Source organism: Rhipicephalus microplus, chromosome X, assembly GCF_043290135.1.
Source record: "Rhipicephalus microplus isolate Deutch F79 chromosome X, USDA_Rmic, whole genome shotgun sequence".
In the NCBI taxonomy this organism is placed as follows: domain Eukaryota; kingdom Metazoa; phylum Arthropoda; class Arachnida; order Ixodida; family Ixodidae; genus Rhipicephalus; species Rhipicephalus microplus.
In genome coordinates this window covers 28,350,516-28,373,109 of record NC_134710.1, presented here as the reverse complement: position 1 = coordinate 28,373,109, position 22,594 = coordinate 28,350,516, and the positions used below count along the sequence as shown (strand labels likewise).

The following is a 22,594-nucleotide window of genomic DNA, read 5'->3' as shown; positions in this document are numbered from 1 at the left end:
TATGTGAAGCACGAAAGAGGAAGAGTAATATGTCACTTTAAAATCAGCACAATGTTACGAGAAAGGCGTGAATTATGCCGTACATGACTTGCTTGTCATGTCGTTTGGACGAGTTATTTACCTTCAACATCTATTCCCGTCACGTGATATCGAACTTGGTATACATGGAGCTAGCGAGACGGCCGTGAGCACGCTATGAGCGTAGCATGTGGGCATTTTTTACATGATACGCATGCAGTGATTATCATGTTCGGACGTGTCATTTGCCTTCATCGTCTATTCACGTCACGTGTTCCGATGGAGGGGGCAATCTTGTAGGCCTGTGTGCTGAGATTTGGGCGCGCGTTAAAAAACCCCAGGTGCTCAAAATTTCCGGGGCCTTCCACTACAGAGTCTCTCATAATCATATGGTGGTTTTGGGACGTTACACACCACATATCTATCTATTCACGTTTCGTTATACCAAATTTGGTATATGTGGAGCTAGAAAACGGGCGCGAGCGCGCTATGAGCGTAGCATGTATTCAAGTTAACCATGACACGCATATCGTAATTATTATGTTTGGACGTGTCATTTACATTCGTCATTCATTCAGTCAGGTAATACTAAATTTGGTATTTGAGGATCTAGCAAAATGGCCAAGAGAACGCTATGAACGTAGCGTGTTGTCATGTTCTTACATGACACGCATGCCATGACTATTATGTTTGGGTGTGTCATTTGCCTTCATCACCCATTTACGTCACATGATGCCAAATTTTAAATATGTGAAGTTAGCGAAACGGCCGCGAGTGTATCATGACGTAGAATATAGCCATGCTCTTAAATGACACGCGTCTTAAGATGTTTGCACCAGTCACATACCTCCGTGATCCATTCACGCTCCGTAATACCAAATTTGGCATATGTGAAGCTAGCGAAACGACCACGAACGCACCATAAGCGTGGCGTGTAGTCATGACTTACATGAGATGCATGTCGTGAATTCCACGTTAAAGGTTGTCCGTTGTGTTCTTCGTGGAGTCATGTCATACCATATTATATAGTTTTGTAATATGTCACGTAAACGAAACCACCGCAAGAGCAGCAAGATGATGAAATGTAAATCATGAAATTCTTGACATACATGCCATGAATTTCATGTTATGACTACCACTTATGCTCATCATGCAGTCATGTTATGTCGTACCAATTTCGGTATCGATGCCATTATCGAAACGGCCAGGAGAGCTAGAGTCGTAGGAGGATGGATGGATGGATGGATGGATGGATGGATGGATGGATGGATGGACGGACGGACGGACGGATGGACGGACGAACGGATAGACGGACGAACGGATGGACGGACGGATGGACGGACGGACGGACGGACGGACAGATATGGGCAATGTCGCTGAAGTTCGCTAAGAATGAAATGCTTCCCATTTCAAAGCTGAAATCAGCAGCGTTGACACGACGAATGCAAAGAATAAATTTCAAGGACACAGCAGGAATCGAACCCCAGAATACAGCATGGCAATCAAGTATTCTACCCAAGAACCACGCCAAGTCTCGGAGAGAGAAAAAACGACTTCATTATTAAAAGCACACAGAAGGGAGGTGTGGGAGGAACCCTTAGTCCAGGGTTCCTAGTATGACTCGGAGCTATTTTTCAAATTGACCCAATTGTTCGTGAAGCGTCAACTGTGGTTGCAGTGTTGGCTATCCAATTTGACAAACGTTACATATGTACATACTCCTATGATACAGCCGTCAGATCGGGTTAACGTCACTTGTAGTTAGATGTCATCCGTTGAAGTTGATTTACGTAGCAGTGTCCAGGGCTACCATCCTCGCGAACACCAGCGCTTCATATCAGCTTATCGTTTCTGGTATTAATAATACTCATGTTCTTGTTGGCATCGTCGCGCACGTGGAAACTGGTTATATAAACATCTGCGACTGTTCAAAATATGTCTTTGTGTGCAGCATTTCTGCGTATATTTAGCGTCATTTCATAAAGTGTCGCTCAATTAAAAAAATTACAACATGGTAACCTTCCCTCTGCGTGCTTCGTATGACATTGATTCCCAAAAACCGTGGTATCCGGCGAATTTTTCCTCATCCTATTTTATGGTTGTTTTGTTAACACCATATACAACGAATAGAAAGGATTGCGTGTTCGGCGTGGGGCTTCTTGCGCGCGTGCGTGTGGTGATTGATCGAATGCGTTTCACTACCCTTCTCTTACCCCTTTTCTCTTGTCCATTTAGTTCCCATTCCCCCATTCCATGCGCAGAACTGTGGAGGTGCCCTCCATTGAAAGAGGCAGTAGCAGAACTGTTTCTTCCTTTTCCCTTTCCAAAGTCACTTCGTTTTTACTGTCGATGATAGTGTTAACCACTGTTCGCAATGCTACAGGAACATTGGTTCTTTTTTTAGCACACTTCTTCTTAATCTAACACCTGCATTAAACAGACGCTTCAGACGTGCGATAATATCTTAGCGAGTAAACCGACTCTTGGCAATCCCGCTATTCCATTTTTCTTCTGCAGAAAGTAGCAAAAAACCTCCCATTCTGCTTCTTGGAATCTTTGTTCGAAAGAACAGTTTCGCTGCGTGTCTTATTATAGACATGCGAAAACCGAGATCCGCAACAGTTTCTAGGTCCTGCTGTTCGCTTTTTTATGCGTTTGTAGCTTCCGCCGATGCGAGAATCATCATTCTAGTTCACTGATGTGGTAGATATATGGAAGGAACACCTTAATCTCAGGCATCTCCTTTTCATCCCACAAAGAGATCAAAAAACCTTTTCCAGATTCATAGAGTCGTTATGTGACTCTATAAATCTTTTCCCTGTGTAGAAAAAAAAAAGAGAATACATAGGTGCTTTAAAAATAACTGCGTAACCTAAGTGATCATGCTTATAAAAGAAACTTGTTTTCAATAAATAGAAGAGGGAAAACAAGAGCGCCTTCAGGCAGACTGTCGTGGATGTGCAGTATTTTAGGAAGAGCCAGAAAACGCGCTTAAAAAGCGATGACATAAAGAATTGATTTTCTTTTCTTCACTTTACCCCGATCGCCACGGATGTGGTCAGATACAGTGAAGGCCGTTTCCCACCCTTGCCTTGTACGTAAGCTCGTGCGCATATCTAAGTGACATCGTCAGATCACACGCAAGCATAAACGCGAAATTAAATACTATATGAAAACGCAGCCGTGCATTTCTTCGCGGTGCGCGCATGAAGGGTGGAAATGCTGGAGAATTTTGGGGAGATTGTGCGGCGAGCTCGTTATGGAAGGATACCTATAAAGAATGGGCCACCGAATATGACTGGACGGAAATGAAGGGAGCAGACGAAAGCCGAGAAAGGGAAGTTTGGGGGGGGTTGTGACGCGCGGGAACACCCGTCTACAAACGGGCCGTGTAAAAGCGCGGTGGACTAAGCGGGACTCGTAAAATTCGCGTAAAAAGCGCACCCACCGCTCACCAAGCTGGTAAAAAAAAGAAAACAAAGAGGGAGATTCACTTCTCGGCGTGGGTAGATGAGCGAGGAGGCCGGCGTCATAAAGACGGTGGTCTAGCTGCCATCGCGATGGTGAGGGACTTTTGTGTGTGTGTGTGTGTCTTCGTCGCTAACACCGGCAGCCCTCACTGCGACGCACGTGGCGAGTGAGGTGCTGCCGCTACGTCCGGCAACGCGCGGGAAGAAAGGCGAACCGCGCCGGCACTCTGGACAATGACGACGTATCCGCGCGATTAAGGTTTTTAAGAGGCTTCTCGCGCACGGCCGACGACTTCAGCGGCAAGGGGAAAAGGGAGGGCAGTCACCGTTTTTACGGCCGCCCCGCCGTGCGAAATGAAAACGCGCAGTGCTTGTGTGTTACCGCGGCCGTCTTTGAGAAAACGATGGAGGGATCTACTGGAAAGAGAGAGTTTGGGCAGAAAACGATTTATATTGTCATTATTGTTACTCTTTTTTTGGGTTGCCAGCACGAGGGGATGTCGACGAAGGCAAGTAACAAAAAAAAAGGGGGGGGGAATCTAGAAATGACCGACAGTAGTATCCTCACAACAGCTTCTTCAGCTGCGACGTACATGGCGCATTTAATCGAAATCGCGTCTCTCGTACAAAAAAAAAACAAATGAGTGAAGTGGGTTGCAGGAAAGAGAAAAAAATGGCAGGGGTATTGAGGCTATACGGCATGATGACCAGGGACATGTCCTTTCTTTATACGTGGAGCCAAGGGCCATTAAAATTGTAGCTGCCAGTACAGACGACGAAGTGGCGGGACTGAACTAGCAAAAAAAAAGCAGAGAGAGAGGGAACTGCAACAAATGAAGGGTCCCTGATGGGCGCACACGCCGCGCCGTTGGCAGGAAAGGCGTAAACCGGCCTCCGCGCAAACACCGTCCCCTTGTCTTCGCCACCACGTTGAGCGCGCCCAAGGTTTTTCTCGAGGCCAGTGTTCGGCTGCCAAAGGTTCCAGCTACAACCATAAAATGTAGCACTCTGCCAACCGACCTGAGTGGTCACCGGAGAAGGGAAAGACGCGAGGCAAGTGAAAGTGTCGGCCTCGCGAACAACCCCGGGCGCTCACTGCAGGCAACACGTAAGATGACACGGCTGCCCACGCGCCCGTGTCACTGGGCGGTTTGAATGCCGTAATGCACCAGGGAGGAGTCATTTGTTGCATCGGTTGAAATATCACACTGTTCCATCTGAATGACCCAATCATTTCTTCATGTTAACAGCCTACATGCGAGACAGAGGAGTTCAGGACTAAGGACTTTGAACGAGGTGAACGCCCCGCTTCACACCTGCATGTTAAACAGTTATTCAGCGAAAACTATTACACCAGTGGTGTTATGCTCGAGTTTTGCCACGTGTCATATAGGTATGAAATTGTCAGCATGAACCAGCGCGTGCTCTCGCCGTCCTCTTCGCTCTCCGAACACGTGCACTGAATGGTCCGGCGTGAGATGCAATAACTATGATGGGCGAGAGAATGAATACAGAGAAAAAAATATGAAGAGAGAAAGAGAGAGAGAACGACAAAGAGAAAAATAAAGAGAACGTTTTGACGAGAACTGCTTCTTCGGGAGGCAAGATTCGAGCCCGCGTGCTCACGATCCAAAAGCGAGTGTCACAACCACTCGACTATCGAGGCACACAGCGCAGCGTAGCATAGCCTTCTAAAGTAGTGCATAGGAAGGTAGTAGGAAATGAATCGAGGGTGAATAGGAGGAGAGAACACGTAGATAGAGACAGAGAATAGAGAGATGTAAAGAAAAAAGATATAAGATGAGAGAATTATCATAGAGAGGGGGATATGGAGAGAAAGATATAGAAAAAAATGGGAGAACCCTTAGTTTCGCTTTTAGGAGTTGAACGCGATAGCGAAATCCGGCACCTAGTGCACCCTTCAACCACTAAGTGCATACTTATTCGTATGTTTTGTTACATACACACGCACGCATACAAACACGCACAGAGTAGATTGGACCAGCGCGTGCTATTATCGCCGAATGGGTTCGTTTTCGTCGTGACATCTGTCGAACGAAATGCGTTAAAGGGGCCCTGAAACACTTTTTCAAGTAACCATGGAATGAATTCACTACAAGAGTTTATTGCGTCATGAACTCAACGCTGCAAAAATTTTAAGAATTGGTCCAGTGCGAGAGGAGCTACAAAGGTTTGTCGCATGCTGCGATTGCATTATCACTTTTTTGTCCCGACGAAAGCGCCGAAAGCTAAGCAGGGAGGGGTGGCAGGCCAAAGAAACTACCACGCCTCCTGACCTTGAGCACTTTCTTTTTCAAATGCGCGGCTTTGTCAGTGTGATCGCACGCGCACGCGTGGACAAGTAGCGGCCTCCCACGGCTATCTCAGTAACTTGATTTTTCGGTCACAGACGCACAGACGATTTTTCACTCACAATCAACGGGGCTGACGCCGGCGGTGGGTTTTGTGCGACACGAGCTCTTTAACGCTATCGCGTTAAAAGAGATCGAGCATAGCCGTGTGTAGTATAGCATAACAAGGGGTGGGAGAGAGGGTAAAAGCCCAGCCAGGACCAGCTATGCGCGCACCAGCACTGCGGGCACTCAGCCTTGCATGACTTGGTGAAAGCTGTGCTAATTGTTGTAGGTTACGAAATTCGTATCGGTGTCGTTTAAACCACCCACGTCCGCAATGATATCGAAAATTAGAAAGGAATGATGGTGCACTACGTACCCTCCACTAATAATTGCAAGAATGACAACGCGTTTAAACAATAAATATCCAAAGAAGCTTCAGTCGCAAAATCACCTGTCTTTAGCTTCTAATTTACAATGCGTGACGTTTTTAAGCTCATTTGCTTGAGTGAAATGGGTTTTGTCCGAAACTGCAGACACAAAAGGGACAAAACAAGCGCCAATATCTGTCAAGGTTCGGGTATTTATGAACAAGAACATTTTGCTATGCACATATTCGCAAATGAAATTTCAGGACAATCAACCAATGCTTATTCCGGGCGTACATTTAGCGATGGTGACCTGCCGATGGTAGGAAACACTTCGTGAATACAGCCTCCAGAGCTTGATATATAAAACTCTGAATGTTAGGAAACAAGTTTGATGTTTATACGGTTAGGTCTCAATTGAAACTTCATTTGCAACCAAAACAGAGTAGTAGCATTGTCAATAACCATGAATTGTGTGAGCTGTCTTATAATATTTTCTTTCAAATTTAGAACTGATTGAAACCAACCACGGGTCATATAATTGCACATAGTGTGATTTCTTTCGCGGTACAGAGAAAATCACGGCGTTTTAACTAATGCTTATTCGAGAAAAACACAAAAATTCTTAAGCTCTTTTTGGCTGTGACGGAGTTCCTCCTAGAATACACCACCTTATTTTTGGAGTCCGATTTCAGGCCACATTTTCAGTGATACAGTGAACGCCATAAATGGCAATTATTCAGAAAATCATCCTCCAGTTGGTGCCGCTTTGTATAACTTTATTCAGAACATTACATATGCACGAGCTAGATGCATATCTATTAGTATTATATAAAGGATGTCGCAGTAATAAATAAATAAATAAATCCGGTACAAGGCATACTACTATGGTTGTCGAAGTTAAATAACTAGCAATGCAATTAGAATGTAATTAGTCATGCAGTGACACGCCATGCTGCCACCACATGAGCGTGCCATAGTAAGTCATGTATTCTTGCCTGCCCGTTTTCACACACTGGTGGCCCAGCATCAAATCATTTAACTTCTATGCTCTACATCCTGCAGCCACCATCTAGCTGAGTGAAAAGTATCCTTCAAAGATCACTTTCCTTTAGCAACATAGAATGCACCAGTGGTGCTGCTGTATGTACTGTTGTGTTCGGCCCCCGTGTTTTGGCACCGCTAGGACATGTTGAAGGATTTTGACTTTGCCGCGCTTCGAAAGGTGTCCAAAAAGCGACAGCACAGCGAATACTTTAGGTCCGTCGGCTCATCTCAAACCCTTTGGGCCCGCACGGCTGACGTATTACCTGAAAAGGGCTGTTTTGCTGTCGGGTCTGGCTGACAGCAAAAGTTTATGGAGTACGCGTAACTATTATAGAAAACTGGCCCCCTCTGCATTTATGGATTCGCCGGAATGCACCTGACAATGAGCCGAATGTCGGAGAAAACATCTTCTGTGACGTTTCGAACATTCCAAAGGGCTTTTCCTGTGCACTATGGACTGCCCGGCAGCAATGCCTCTTTGATGAGTCAACCTTGAACCTGGTCAACCGGTTGGGTTTACTGTGCCAGTGGTGTAGCCTACTGTGTGTACTGCCCCCTTCCTGTATGACGAATGGTGCGTGCCTTTTTCCTTTTCCGGGGGGGGGGGGGGGGTTTATGACTTTGCCTCTTTCTGAGCGCAGTGAAAGATGACGATCCTATTGGAGGAACTTTCAGTTGTCTTCCCTCGCAGGAAATCTTGGGAAGACAGAGGATATACAACGCGAGCACAGAGACGCTTGGGTGTGCTTCTTTTTTTAGTCGGGGCTGGAAACGTTTGCTGCCAGCCCTGGCTCCTCGGTTAGTCTTTGCCCTGACTCTTCGATGGCTACGAGTCCCAACGAAGTCCCACAATCGCAACAATATTAACAAAGGAACTGAAGTCCTCATTCGATGCTGGTATTACTGAATTGCGGGAGACTCCGACTTTTGTGAGCTTGATGAATACGTCAGGTAATATGCTGGATTCCACAAAGCTCGTGTAAATTTAATTTTAATCGGACAATGACAGAGATAAAAAAATTACGGCATATCCACGGAGTGAATGATGGTGAGTGGGACGAAGCGTCCGTCCGTCCGTGTATCCATTCATCTGTGCATCAGTCCGTCTGTCCGTGCATTCTGACGGATAAACGGACAAAGGCACGGACGGGTGCACAGGTCGGTGGACAGACTAACGCACGGATGGATGGTCGGGAGGAGGTACAGAGGGAAGCATCCATGGGCAGGCAGACGGACGGACAGAAGCACCGAAGCACGGGCGGATGGACACACGGGTGGATGAACAGACGCATTGCCCCACTCATCATCATCATTCACTCCATGGATATGCTGTGAAAACCACTAACGCCATCTTGTCATATTGATACAAAACAGCCAATAATATTCCCATGGATGGATGGATGGATGGATGGATGGATGGATGGATGGATGGATGGATGGATGGATGGATGGATGGATGGACGGATGGATGGATGGATTCGGCTGTGCCTTTTATATCGGTTAGCGGCTCATGCCATGTAGCCCTAAAGTTAAGTATTATCACTATGTATTTAGGAGGAGGAGGAAGCAACAAAAAGGGAGAAGGCAAGGAGGTTAACCAGAAAGGCATCCGGTTGGCTACCCTACACTGGGGGATAAAGGAAGGGGACAAAAAAGACGAGAAAGAGGGAAGAGAGGGAAAAAAGGGGGTGGGGTCGAGACTGACAGTAATTTCACTGCAGCGTGTAGAACTCTACCGCATGTCAGAGGCGTTCACACAAGCCTGCCTTTCTCAGGAAACGCAGCAGGGCTTTCACTGTCTTGTGGGCTGTCGAGGCATGTGTACGTTGCTGTAATAGCACCTGCACAGAAAGAGGCCGATCATCCAGTCGCCGCATTGCGTTGGCAAGTACTTGTCTCTCTGAGGCAAATCGAGGACAATGACACAGCAGGTGTTCGATATTTTCATCGGTGCCACAAACATCGCACGCCGCACTGTCAGTAATTCTGATTAACGTGGTATAAGCTTTCGTGAAAGCAACTCCCAGCCAAAGGCGATAGAGAAGTGAAGCTTCACGTCGATGTAGGCCGGGTGGAGGCCGGAGTTGTAGTGAAGGTTCGAGCTCGTGCAGTCGTGTACGTCGTATGCTTGGTGTGTTCCACTCAGTCAGTGTGAGATTGCGGGCCAGTTGACGAATCTGCCTGAACGCCTGAATCTGCCTGAATCTGCCTTCTGCTGAATGATAAGTATTCTTCATTGATCGATATACTGTAAGCAGACATTGGTTTCCGCGTGAACGCTACCACTGCACATTTTCCGCAGGACACCTCGAGGCCTTGTTTACGAAGATACCATGACGTCGTTGTAACAGCCTTCTGAAGGCGGGCGCGAAGCTGAGGCCTTGTCACACCTGATGTCCAAATGCAGATGTCATCAGCATAGACAGAAAGTTCTACAGTGCTAGGTAGCTGCTCGACTAGACCAGTGAGAGTTAGGTTGAAAAGGGTAGGGCTTAGCACTCCTCCCTGAGGAACTCCTCGGCTGCTGTAATAATCAGGTGTTGGGCCATTCGCTGTCATCACGTAAAATGATCTCAGCTGTAAGTAGCTGTACACCCACATATATATCTTGCCACCAAGACCTACTGTTTCCAAAGCACTAAGGATGGCTTCATGGGTGACATTGTCGTAAGCCCCCTTAACGTCTAGAAACAGGGCGGCTTACAGTCTCTTACAGGCTTTCTGGTGTTGAACATATGTCACCAGATCAACAACGTTGTCGATTAACGAATGGCCGCCCCTGAATCCAGTCATGGATACTGGATAGATTTCGTAGTGCTCTAAATACCACTCCATTCGTGTTAGAATCATTCGTTCCATCGTTTTTCCCACACAACTGGCAAGTGCGATAGGACGGTATGAGGCAATATCCAAAGGAGATTTACCAGCCTTTAGAAGTGGAATGAGGCGACTTGACTTCCATGCCTGGGGAACAGTACCAGTCTGCCAGGAGTCGTTGTATAGGCGTAAGAGTGCCTTCCGAGCTTCGTCTCCAAGATTACAAAGGGCACGATAGGTAATGCCGTCAGGACCGGGTGCTGAAGAACGTCTGCACAGAGCCAGTGCCGCCTCTAGCTCATCCATAGAAAACTGGCATTCCATACGGGGATCACGTGAGGGCGGTGGGTTGTCAAAAGTTCCCGTTCTTGATACTGTGAAATTGGAATCACCGGCAATTCTTCTACAGAAAGATTCTACGACGTCAATCTCTCTGCATCGAAGGTGAAGTGCCAGAGATGTAAACGGGTGTCGCTGACCCAAGGTTGTGCTAAGACCCCGGACAGTTCGCCATATCAGTGATAGGGGCTTTTGTGGATCCAACGACTCGCAAAAGAATGTCCAACGTCGCCTAGCCAGTTTATCCATGTGCCGCTGCATTTTCTTTTGAATGCGTCTAGCCAGCCTCAAATCATCCATGCACGACGGCGTATTGCGCGAAGTTTCTCAAGCTCGATGTCGAAATCGGTGCGCTTGTGACTAGTCAAATGTGTATGCGTGGTATTCTGCAGGACATCCTTTATCGAGTCCTCTAGGTTATATGATGAGCCGTCGGTACAGCAGTCTTCCATTAACATTTTGAATTTCGGCCAATCGGTGTACTTGAGGCCTCTTGAGGACTTGGAGCTGGTGAAACCTTCTATACACAGGTAAGTTGGTATATGGTCGCTGCCCCGCGTTTCCAGATCCGAAAACAGTGCACTTTCCTGATAAGTGAGCGAGAAACCAAGGTAAGGTCCAGGCAGCTGCTATAGGCTAATCCGCGTAAATATGTAGGGCTTCCATCGTTACAAACGCAGAGTTCGTACTCCGAGGCTAAGGACACCAATTTTCTTTCTCTAGAGTTGTCCCTGGAGCTTCCCCATAGGAAATGGTGGGCATTGAAGTCGCCAGTGATCACCTATGGCCTTGGAGTCGATGTCAGAATACCGCGTAAGCGCTCGCAGTCAAGGCGGCTTGATGGAGATAAGTAAGCTCCGATAATCGTGAAAGCAACCTTATCCTTCTTCACAGTAAGGCACACATACTGATTCCCTTCATCAGGCGAGACTCTGTGGTGAACGTAAGTGAGGTCATGGCGCATGAATACAATAACTTTGCTGCAGTCTCTGTGAGTGGAGGACATGAAGCACTCATATCCTGACAGCTTGATTGAAGCACACAGGTTGGGTTCACAAATCACAATAATAGGGAAGCGGTTCACCAATACAAATTGTCTAAAGTCAGGCATGCGCGACTTCAGTCCACTGGCGTTCCACTGAAGGACAGATGCATTCTTGACTTCCGCTCGAAACGAAGGTGCCTCGCTGGCCATGGTTTTACCTTAGAGCTGCAAGCACCGGACTCAGGGTGTCCAGCACATGCAGTGCGGTCTGCGCAGCAGAAGTCTTCATATTACTCAGTAGGACACGCATGGTACTCATCAGCGATTGCAGCAAGCTTATCACTTGATCTTCATTCATCGCATCACTGGTTTGAGGGGTCGTCGAGGGCGGCGGGATTTGATGCAGCTCAGAAGTAGGTTGTCGTCGTGGAAGAGAGGGCCACTGTTCGGATGGCGCGACTGCTGTCCCTTTCTTCTGTTCGGCAGTATCCGTCTTCAGTGAGCTCGGTGTTTGTGGGTCAGCCTTTTTGATAGAGGATGACATCTGTCTATCGGTAGAGCCGTTTTTCCGTGATGGTCTTCGCCCACGACGCCGTCGTCGGCGTAGTGTAGCGGCAGCTTCCCTGTGCGTTGAATTATCCCGCACCATACGCCTGAGTACCGCGTGCTCGTTTCGCACCTGCGGGCAATCTTTGGATGAGGCCTCATGAGCGCCGTGGCAGTTTGGACATCGTAGTATGGTGGCACTGCAGGCGTCTTTTGAGTGAGACTCCGCGCACCGCGGACACACAACTTTGTTCTCACAGACACCTTTTACGTGTCCCATCTTGAAGCACTTGTAGCATTGCAGTGGCTTCGGTATGTAAGGACGCACTGAGTGGCGAACATGGCCAACTTTGACATACGAGGAAAGGCTGTCTCCCTCGAACACAAGCCTCAAGCAGCGTGAGTTGCCGAGTCTGGTAATGTGCGTAATGCGGGTGCCTTCAGTCGCTGGCTTTATTAGTATTGGCAGGTCATTAGCTGAGATGGAAAGATCCACATCATAAATGACGCCAACAGTGCCATTACAACCTGTAGCGACCATTGGCCGAACTTTCACGTTGCCGATTTCTGTTATGTGCCGAAAGCTTTGCAGTGCGCTACGGTGCATAACGTCTACAGCAAGGACATTCTTTCGTGCATTGATCCTCACGTCTTTGATCTCATTCGGCGCGGTTTCCTCGAGAAGCACAGAAAGAACTTGCCTGTTGAGGAGTCGCAAGTTAGATGCAGGGTCTTCAGGCATAAACAGCATGGTGTGCGGCCACCGCTGTGGTGCAGTCTTAACGGTGGGAACACTTGCCGGCGATGCCGTCCGCAGAAGTCTTCGTTTTGTAGATCGATTCATGACGACCGTGAAGTCATCATCCGATGACTCAAAGCCGTCCGAATACAAATCGGTTGCCTCACTGTCGGTGTCGCTCGACGCGTTGCTACGCTTCCTGGACGACGAAGTCCGGCGCGACGGTTGCACGCCTGGAACATTCTCAGGTGTGTCCTGAAGCATCACCGCAAAGGACTATGTATTTAAGTATTGAATTTCACTCGCGCCTTGATTGTAGCCGCCAATCAGTTAGCCTCCTTTTGGTTATTGCTATCCGTTCAAAGTCTATTTTGCCTTCACTCTCCCTAAACCGCAATGCTTTGAAGAATTCCGCGTCATTATCCTTGACTATAGAGTGGAACCCTTTACAGAACATTATCAAATGTTCAGCTGTTTTCTCCTCCTCTCCACACGCTATGCGCCGCTGTGCCTTTGTATTTGGCTTGGTACGTCTTGGTCCGCAATACTCCCGTTTTTGGCCTCGAACAGCAGATAACTACACCGAGAATTATCGTAGATTTTTTTCTTTGCGATTTCCTGTTTAAAAGTTCGGCAGGTACCAGTGATGATTTCGTAAACATTCTAATCTTTTACATGTCCCTCTTTATTTCCTTCACCTTCTTCACCCAAGGACATATACACACAACGCCATGTATTGAACAACTTAGAAACTAAATGTGGCTACATACTACGGCTACAGAGGAGGGAACGACGCTTTTACCCGGCTGCCAGTAAAATATTTTAACTATAAACGTGTGTTTCTTATCATAGTTTTCGGAAGCTTTGTTATGTGGTAAATAGTTGACTGTGTTACCAAGCAATACTTTGTAGCACCAGCGGCGAACAAGTTCGGGCACAATTTCTTAGATCCCGTTGATAGGCCTACTCGCTCTCTTGTGCTTTTCAGACAGCCCACACGTGTCTGGCATGTCCAGAGTTCTGCAGGCTCGCCGAGGCGCCGAGGTCACCATACAGTGTCACGTGACCGGCGACGAGCCAATCAGCATCTCCTGGGGACGAGACGGCTCGCCCCTGGCTCCTTTCCAAATCACCAAGTAAGTCATTCTTACGTTATTTTCTCTCTCTCTCGTTTCCTTTCCACAATACCGAGCACGTCCAAGCTCCGTCAAGTACAAAACAGCTGAGAGAAAAAACATAACAAAGGGGTAATACTGGGCAAAAATAACAAACATTTATTCATTTTTCCCTACTTCCTTTTTTTCTGCTTGAAGTGTTTGTATGCATTCTTTTCTTGACAAAGAAGCTGTTCTTTTTTCCGCTTCATCCATAAAGTTGGTCCTCGCTTTGGAAGCCATTCTTGCAGAATTATCTGAGCACCTAAAAAGTGGCTCGGCGGCAAATGCTTCTTATCATCCAATTCTGCAGTGTCGCTGCCGTCTTTTCTTCTTAGCGGTTTCCTCTCGTCTCTTCTTATCATCCCTCTTCATTCTTTATTTCATGCCATTATTTCCTCCCCCCCCCCCGTTTGCTCCCCCTTAACCTGTGCCTTATGCTGGAAGCGGTACGTGCGTCGGGCCGAGCGTATATGGCAGGGCCGCCGCCACTTTATTGCTGAGCACGTCCTATTTTTCTCCCGTCGTATCTGGGCTAAATTGTTGACGTTTTCTGTTCGCTCCGCTCTTCCGCGCTGGTAATTACTGGCGCCTTTCTTTTTCTTCGCCATTCCGTTCCTCCTGTCCCCGCCCACGCCATAGAGTTCCCGCTCTGCAAACAGCTGTCCTTCCCTGCAGCGCAATCTCTGGTTTTTGGCCCGGGATCTTTGTGCTCCTTTACTTCGGCCCGCTCACTTCATCGCGCTCCGCGTCGGCTCACAGTTTCCCGAAAGCTTCCCGCTTCGAAGGAAGGAGGGAAAAAGATGTGCGCTGACAAGTGAGGTAGAAACGACCGGCTAAGGTACGCCCCCGAGTTATTTGGAGGCTCAAGAAGTACGTTATTCTTTAGTTCGTCTATATCCGCCTTCCATGACCCAAGAGCATAAAGAGAAGCTCTACACGTGAGGGCGCTTCAGTTCAGAGATATAGTGCATGCTATACAAGGCCGCGTAATATTTCTGTGTTTCATTTTTTTTAAACCGCCAACAACCTCACAGTTGAGGAAAAGCTACAAACGCGAAATGCGCATCCTGCAATTACTCGCCTATAGCTCTCTCTCTTCACAGCCAGGTATGCTGGTTATCCCTAACTCAGTAAAAAAAAGCAGTGAAGAGCGCGGACATTCCTAAAATAAGCGCAGAAGCAGTATACACTGTGAAGGAGTTCCCGCGGACCAACGTAAGCATGGGAGAAAGCTTGTTTGCTTGACGTTGCCATGGGATACCGTTTCGACCTCATTGGTATTACATCCATTCAAACTTTTCTAGGCGTCGCTAACAACAATGGCATAACATGTGGGCATCAGAAAAAAAACTGCTTGCCGCACCGTTATTGTCTGGTCACCTCTACTCACCGGACTACGAAAAAAAGGAGTGTTTGATGTCACATGGCAAGCAAGCTCTGAGTTATAGCTAACGTTCTTCTCATCGCTGTTCCTTGGGTATCAGTATTGTTTATTTTACTAAGCACAACTTCGCCCAATATATTAGGAGTTTAACGCTAAACTAGTGCTTTCTGTCTTTTTTTAGAAATCTTGTTTGTTACTGTCAATACGATGGGAAAATATTGCCTGAACGTGAGAAAGGTTAGCCTTGCCAGCAAGTATATTTTTTACATTGCACTGCGCTGCTGGTATATATATTGAAATCATACTAAGAAATCATCGCACGCTGAAAAAAAGAACAAAAATGTCGCTGCACACGCAGTTCTTCGAGAAGTACGTATCGTATGACAGTAAATTGGTGTAATCTCTGTGGCTTTCTTGGTTCCTCTGCATTCTTACCGTTTTAAAATATTCTCCGAATGAACAAAATGGCTAAAATAAAAGTAAGTTGGTCGTTGTATGAGGAAGGTTGTATTTCGAAAAAAAAATGAGAGATGACGAAGTGGGAAGTAAATTATGTCCGAGGCGAAAACAGTGGGCACTTGACGAGAACGGACAGAGGAAACACAGGTCGCAAGTCCTGACTAACAACTGGAGTTTTATAATTCATACGCCGTGGCAAAACGTATCAACAACTGAAAGGCACAGCAAAGGGAGCAAATCCTGGCATATACACGCTCAAAGCATTTTAACAAGAACGATTACCTAGCTCTCGACAAGAAAACTCCTTTTATCTAAAAGGGATATGGAAGGTGTGTTGACGCAGTTCTCTTTTAGGTTTGCACTTTTTTGGGCTTGTACGATTTCTTGACATATTTTTCCGCAAGATATGCATTCTACCCTTGTGCTGTTGAGTTTAGGGAAGCATATATACACAATCTCGGCAAAAGATGCCAAATTCTCCTGAAACTCTCATGGTCACATTGCACCTGTGCTCTAACCATATTTTACGAAGTTATCTACCTCTGCAACCGGAAGACAAGAGAATAGAACAACCGAAGCCATCAGCACAAACCTAAATTCTGTAACCTGCTGAGTGATATTTGGAAACAATGACGGTACCATACCTTCTTTTCTGTACCTGCTTGGCTTCGCACCGCAATGCACTGCAGAATATGTCAGGTCTTCATATCTTCATTTTGATTCTGTCTGAAGAAGGAGCATTTATTTGCGGATGGAATGATGGCCTAAACTTCAATTGTTTGTTGCTACTGTTATTTTGCACCGAAGGCCCTGTGTTGTTTCAAGAGTATGACACGATTAATTTCGAATTATTTTTGTAGTACATAAAAAATTGTACCATTGTAAAACTTCGCAAAACTTGGTCGGTCGAGTATGCGATTACTTTAGGTTGCCGTGTGGTAATGTAATTCGCACCAGTGAATTTCGAAGGGCTCTGTCTGTGACATTCAGCATTGCAAAAAGCTATGGGGGCACCGAATCAGTTATTATAACATGGTATAAATGCGATTCTCGTCTTGCTGAGTCAACTGTGGAGGAAGGACAAGACCACTGCAGCGGGAGCTGCTACAACGAAAGAACGTACCGACAACGCGAAATGCAAAGCGAGCATGGCAAGCGCCATCTACTTAGTCGCACGCCAGGCAGAACCAGACCGCGTGAATGGGACTCAAATTGCCGCAGCTTTCTACCAAGCCTTTCCGATAACGGTGGGCCCACACTGAAACTGGCATAGAGCCATGCCAGCTAACTAACAAGAACTGTAAGCAGGTAATTGGAGCCAGTTAATTCCCATTCATTTGTGTGTGTGTGTGTGTGTGTGTGTGTGTGTGTGTGTGTGTGTGTGTGTGTGTGTGTGTGTGTGTGTGTGTGTGAGAGAGAGAGAGAGAGAGAGAGAGAGAGAGAGAAAGAGAGAGGGATAAGTTACGTGAGATGAATAACGAACCCTTAAGTTGGGTTCGTTTAAGTGGCCTTCGTCATTCAAAAAGTAAGTTAGCAGCTTAAGTGTCGTTCCATCTCAGCTACAGGACGCGAGTTTGATTTCCGACTGCGTCAGCTGTGTTATGATAGGAACAAAACACACAAAAAAAATTCTGTGAACCTAATTTACGAGCAGGTTACACAAGATTGTTAAAGTTGATATGGTGTCTCTTACTGCGTCGTGCCACATAATCATTGAGGTTTTGGCAAGCTAAATCACACAACTTCACATCACTTTTGTAAACCCGCCCCGGCGTTATAGTGGCTCGAGCACTCAGCTGCTAACCTGTAGGTTGTGGGATCGAATCCATGGCCGTGGCGGCCGCATTTTTTATAGATATGAAAATGCGTGAGGCCCGTGTGCTTAGATTTAGAGGCACGTTAAAGAACCCCAGGTGGTCTAAATTTCCAGAACCCTCTACTGCGGCGTCTCTCATAATCATATAGTGGTTTTGGGATGTTAAACCGCCACAATTACTTTTAAGTTTGGAGAGCGCAACAAAAAAATTCAGGTAACACATACAGTCAGCGGAAACGTTCAGGAAGAATAACGATGATCAATTTCACGCGCAACATGTTATTCAGACGGCCTGATTTGTGAATATTATTCCAGTGCAAATGTGCCTTGATGGCAGCAATTTCGCTTTACTCTGACGCTGACTGCAGACCACTGGACCCTTTCCAGCATAAAAACAAAGAGAGAAGGCTGACATGCAGCGCTTTCATCTTGTTCTCTGTTTCCAGTAGCTTCCTTCGAGTAGTCAGCAGACGTCACAGCAAGCTTTATCCCTTCGAGAGACGCTGGTGCGACGCGCATTCCAGGCGAGTGGACGGTGCAAAACGCTCCACGGGCAGACAGCATGTGCTCGATGCAGCAGTTTTTGGTTGCTGGGCCAGAGAAGATCGCCATTGGAATCGCCGCATTTGCCGTGCGCTACAGCAACCGAGAACGGTGGGTGTTTTCGGGAGAAGAAAAAAAGAAGAGAAAAAAATTACAAAGCGGAGAACGACATTGATCTCGCAGGGAGCGCCGGTGGTCAGGCGAAAGGGGCCGTGAAATATGTGGGGAGGGAGACGCTAGCTTTAGCGCAAGAGAACAACAAAGGCCGATGGAATTGGCGAGGAGGCAGGTCGCCGCTATAGGTCTTCTGTTGTGCCATCGAGGAAGGAAACACGAACAACAACACGCGAATGCAATGAAAACGCCCGTGGCAGAAGACTTTGACTCGAGAGGGATGAAAATGCTGGCGGACACGGACGACAACGACGCAGAAAGAAACGCTGTATTGTCTGGGCCCACGGGAGGAGCTTCTTCGTCCGCCACGATAAGGCAGGGGAAGATGGGGTTGCGCCGGGCCGCGTAAAATATGACCCGATCGCTTTTCGTCCTTCTCTTTTCCTAACCCCGTGCTTGTTAGGTTTGCCCCTGTGGCTGTCTCGATGTTTCGGTCGCGCGGTCGTGTATTGCCGTATATACGAAAGAAGAGCTTCCATAAAATTGCTCCAGCCAGCCTCCCGTGGTTCCTCGAGCGCCTACAACAATGCCGCGCTTGCCAGGGTCGCTTCTCTTCCGGAACCCAAAGGGTGGGCGAGGAATCGATTCGCGGCCACGCCATCCGAGGAAGCCCGAGTCATGAAGCTTCACGCCGACCAGGTGTTCGTACAAACCGACCGTCGTTCGTGCGCGGCTTCGCGAATGAGTTACACCAAAAACTATGCTCTATGTGACCTTACAGGAAACAAATAACGTTTATTTCTTTTTCTCTTTACCCAATATTTGTTCGCCGTAGTGAAAAAGTGCTTATGGTGTTCGGCTGCCGACCCGAAGGTCGCAGGTTTGATTCTAGCCGCAGCAGTAGCATTTTGATGGAGGTGAAATGCTAAGCACCATGTACCGTGCGGTATCACTGTACGTTAAAGGGACACTAAAGCCAACTATTTAGTCGACATTGATTATTGAAATGGCGGTCCAGAAACCTCAAAGTGTTACTTTTGTGCCAAAAAAGGGCCTACTTCGAAATAAAATAATATTTTAGTGGTTTGCCTCTGGTTAGAGAGCTTAAATTACCCGCCTCAAGAAGCGGACCGACACGATCAACTCACGTCACTGTTGCCCTGCACATCGTTGCCCGGCTTTACTGTGCAAGAAGCAGCAGACCGAAAGGAGCGGGAGCCACAGCAGCAACAGCCTTTGATCAATTTCCCACCATTGGCTCCGAGATCGCAAACGTTTTTGGTTCAACTGCGCCCCGCTAGATGACGCCACCTGTTCAGTGTAACTACGTGAAAATTGAATTTTCGAAAAACTTGCGCCATTCACCATAGTAACGTCCGGTGGTTCTTTTTTTCATTAATCAAACAGAAACGAACAAACAGCATATTGCATCTCTTCATGCATGGAAGGTTGTTTATTTGGGGCAGCCTGATCGATTACTAGTAATTAATTGTGGGCGGTCCACCTAATGTCATCGGGATTATTTTGAGAATGTCCTACTACGGTTCATGTGTTCTTGTGCATTCACCTTAATTTCTTGATAAGTAGGGCACTGTTGTTGGTAAAATTGTTGTTTTAGATGATATCATACACTGAGCTTTCACTCTGACGTAAATTGTTATTTCGCTTTAGTGTCCCTGTAAGGAACACTACGAGGTTGAAATTTTTAGCGCCCTCCATCTCGGCGTCTCTTATCATCATATGAGGGTTTTGGTACGTAAAACCATGTTTATTTTTTTTCCTATTCTACACTTGCGCCTCGTGTGGTTGAGACTCATTTCAGTTCATGCCACTTATATTAAACGTAGCATGAACTGCAGCGCCCCGCCGCGGTGGTCTAGTGGCTAAGGTACTTGTCTATTGACTCGCAGGTTGCGGGATCGAATGCCGGCTGTGGCGGCTGCATTTTCAATGGAGACGAAAGTGCTGTAGGCCCGTGTGCCCAGATTTGGGTGCACGTTAGAACCCCTGGCGGTAGAAATTTTCGGAGCCCTCCACAACGGCGTCTCTCATAATCGTATGGTGGTTTTGGGACGTTAAAGCCCACATATCAATCAATCAATCAATCAATCAATCAATGGTCACTGCAGCGCCCAAAGCACATAGTGGGGCTTACGCAAAAAATGAACTTTATTCTGTCTTCTACTCCTGATTTACTGTCACCTTCACGCTTCAAGTTTGTCACAGAAGTGTGTTACGTTGGGCAAGTTGATGACACATTGTAAAAGGGTAAAAAAGCACAAAATTGATTGACGCAAATTGAAACAACAAAAAACACATAAAACGAGCACTGGTTTCAGCCTGTGAAGCTCCACGTATCACTCCACTGCAGCAGGTGCGGGTGCACTCCAGAGTGGCGAGATGACAGAGCTGCAGGGAAATACCCGAGCATGTACAGTCGTTATCAAGCCGAGGCTTTCGCTAATACCCTAAGGGCATACCTGCCATCATAGTGACACAAAAATGAGTGAAACCTTCGAAGCAAAGGGAGAGGGGGGTCAAGAAAATTATTTGCCTTTTACCATTACCTAGCTTGATGTTGTTAGAGCGAGGGATCAGACCAACAACTCAAATGCTGAGACCATCACTCTGCCAAGAATGTGCCGAGCTTAGCTAGCTGTTCGCGTCTCATTCATATACCCTGTGATTTTTTCAGAGTGATGTAGACCTCGATGTCGACCTTGTCACCATGCGAAATTGTTCACGTCACAGGCACACGTGCAAAAACCAAACTTCTCGCCTTTCTTCGACGGCACGAAGCATGTCAATTCTGTCGTGCTCACTGAACTGCCAAGTTCAAAGAATCTGAATCTGGAAAAATTACAAAACAAAGGAGAGGACGCCGATTTACCTCGTCCCCACCCCCACGGTTTTTCTCGAGACACATTATCTCCGAAAAAAGAGGGGGGAGGGGGGGTCTTTCGAGTGGCCCCGTAAGCGCGTCAACACTGGCTTTGCCGTGGTATATTGGCTGATAAACAATTCCGCTAGAACTTCCCAACTCGGTGATGCGAATCTTCAGCGTAGCGAAAATATTCGTATCACCCATAATTCTGTATCATCAAAAAAACAAACTAAAATAAAAAAATTTTCAAGCACAACATACGCAAAAGACATCTATTTCCGTCAAAAGAACTCATGTGCGTCTTCTTGGGACACGCGTGAACGGACCTAAAGTGTGCTCCAGAGTTTCGCTAATTGAGGCCAAATGAAAACCAAGTGCCCAAGTTCGCTCCAATCTGTATAGTCACAAGCGAAGATCGACATGATTGTTAAAATGATTCATGCCTTTTCGCGACTTAATTGGATTTAATCTACGGCTGCACTAACCGCCTACCTTCACAGCTCGTAGTCATTATCGATCACGGTGTAAGAGTAAGTTATTTTTACACCGTGCTATCGATAATCGTGCCGCAGTGACAGCAGTTTCGTGTGCGGCTGTTGTGCTAAACGGTAGTTCCGTTTTCGATCCGCATGCGCTGCAGCCACGCACGTGCCTTCTAAACTTACTAAGTCGTTTGTTGCTATCAGTGATCGCATCTGTCACGATTTTGTGCGCAGAGTTTACAGAAAGCTGCGTCGCTTGACAATGTAAGCGTTGGACACGCGTGTAGTTTCGGAATTCTGTCAGCTACGTCATCGCAACTCAAGTTCGCGTCAAGAACGACCGCGGTTTCGTCCGGCTGTTGTGACAAACACAGTGCGCGTGTGCGCTAGCCGCGCGCGTACTTCCGAAGCTTCCAGCATGCATGCTGTCGGCCACCGCTTGGCAGCTTGGTACCAAACCTTATATCTCCCACCACGACACGGAAGTGTTCGCAACATCCAAATTTTAGGCTGTTGAACTCAGTGTAATTCGGCTGGGGAGTCGCACGAATCCATATCACCGAGATTCTACACCACCTTCTAAATTGCTTAGCGTCATACGATAGTTTATCAAACAGCCTGGATCAAATTTGGTTAAGTTTTACTCAATGCGGACAAATCACGCACGTAAATTTCGATTTCTGGGAGGTCTTCCTGCCAACCGTAAAAACGTAATGGTCAAATTCCTGGAACTGCCCCGCCGCGGTGGTCTCGTGGCTAACGTATTAGGCTGCTGACCCGCAGGTCACGGGATTGAATCCCGGCTGCAGTACTTGCATTTTTGATGGTGGTGAAAATGCTGTAGGGCCATGTGCTCAGATTTACGCTCACGTTTAAAACCCCAGGTCGTCGAAATTTCCGAAGCACTACACTATGGCGTCTCTCATATTCATATGGTGGCTTGGGGGCGTTAAACCCAACATATCTATTTGAATCAAATCCTGGAGCCTCCCACACATCCCAGGAACCGTATATATATGCAAGATTTCAGAAACTCTTCAAAGAACTGTCGTGGCTTCCAGCCTGTCATTGC

At 47.0% G+C, this 22,594-nt stretch overlaps 1 protein-coding gene across 2 annotated transcripts in view; it reads left to right on the top strand.

Annotated features, from left to right (window-relative positions):
* The window catches only part of LOC119176597 (cell adhesion molecule Dscam1-like), a 716,521-nt gene that overhangs the window by 611,448 nt on the left and 82,479 nt on the right, over positions 1-22,594 (top strand). For both annotated transcript variants that reach the window (XM_075876101.1, XM_075876100.1), the window contains exon 13: positions 13,672-13,819. In XM_075876101.1, coding sequence (XP_075732216.1) covers positions 13,672-13,819 — 148 coding nt within the window. The remainder of the gene's footprint in view (positions 1-13,671; positions 13,820-22,594) is intronic.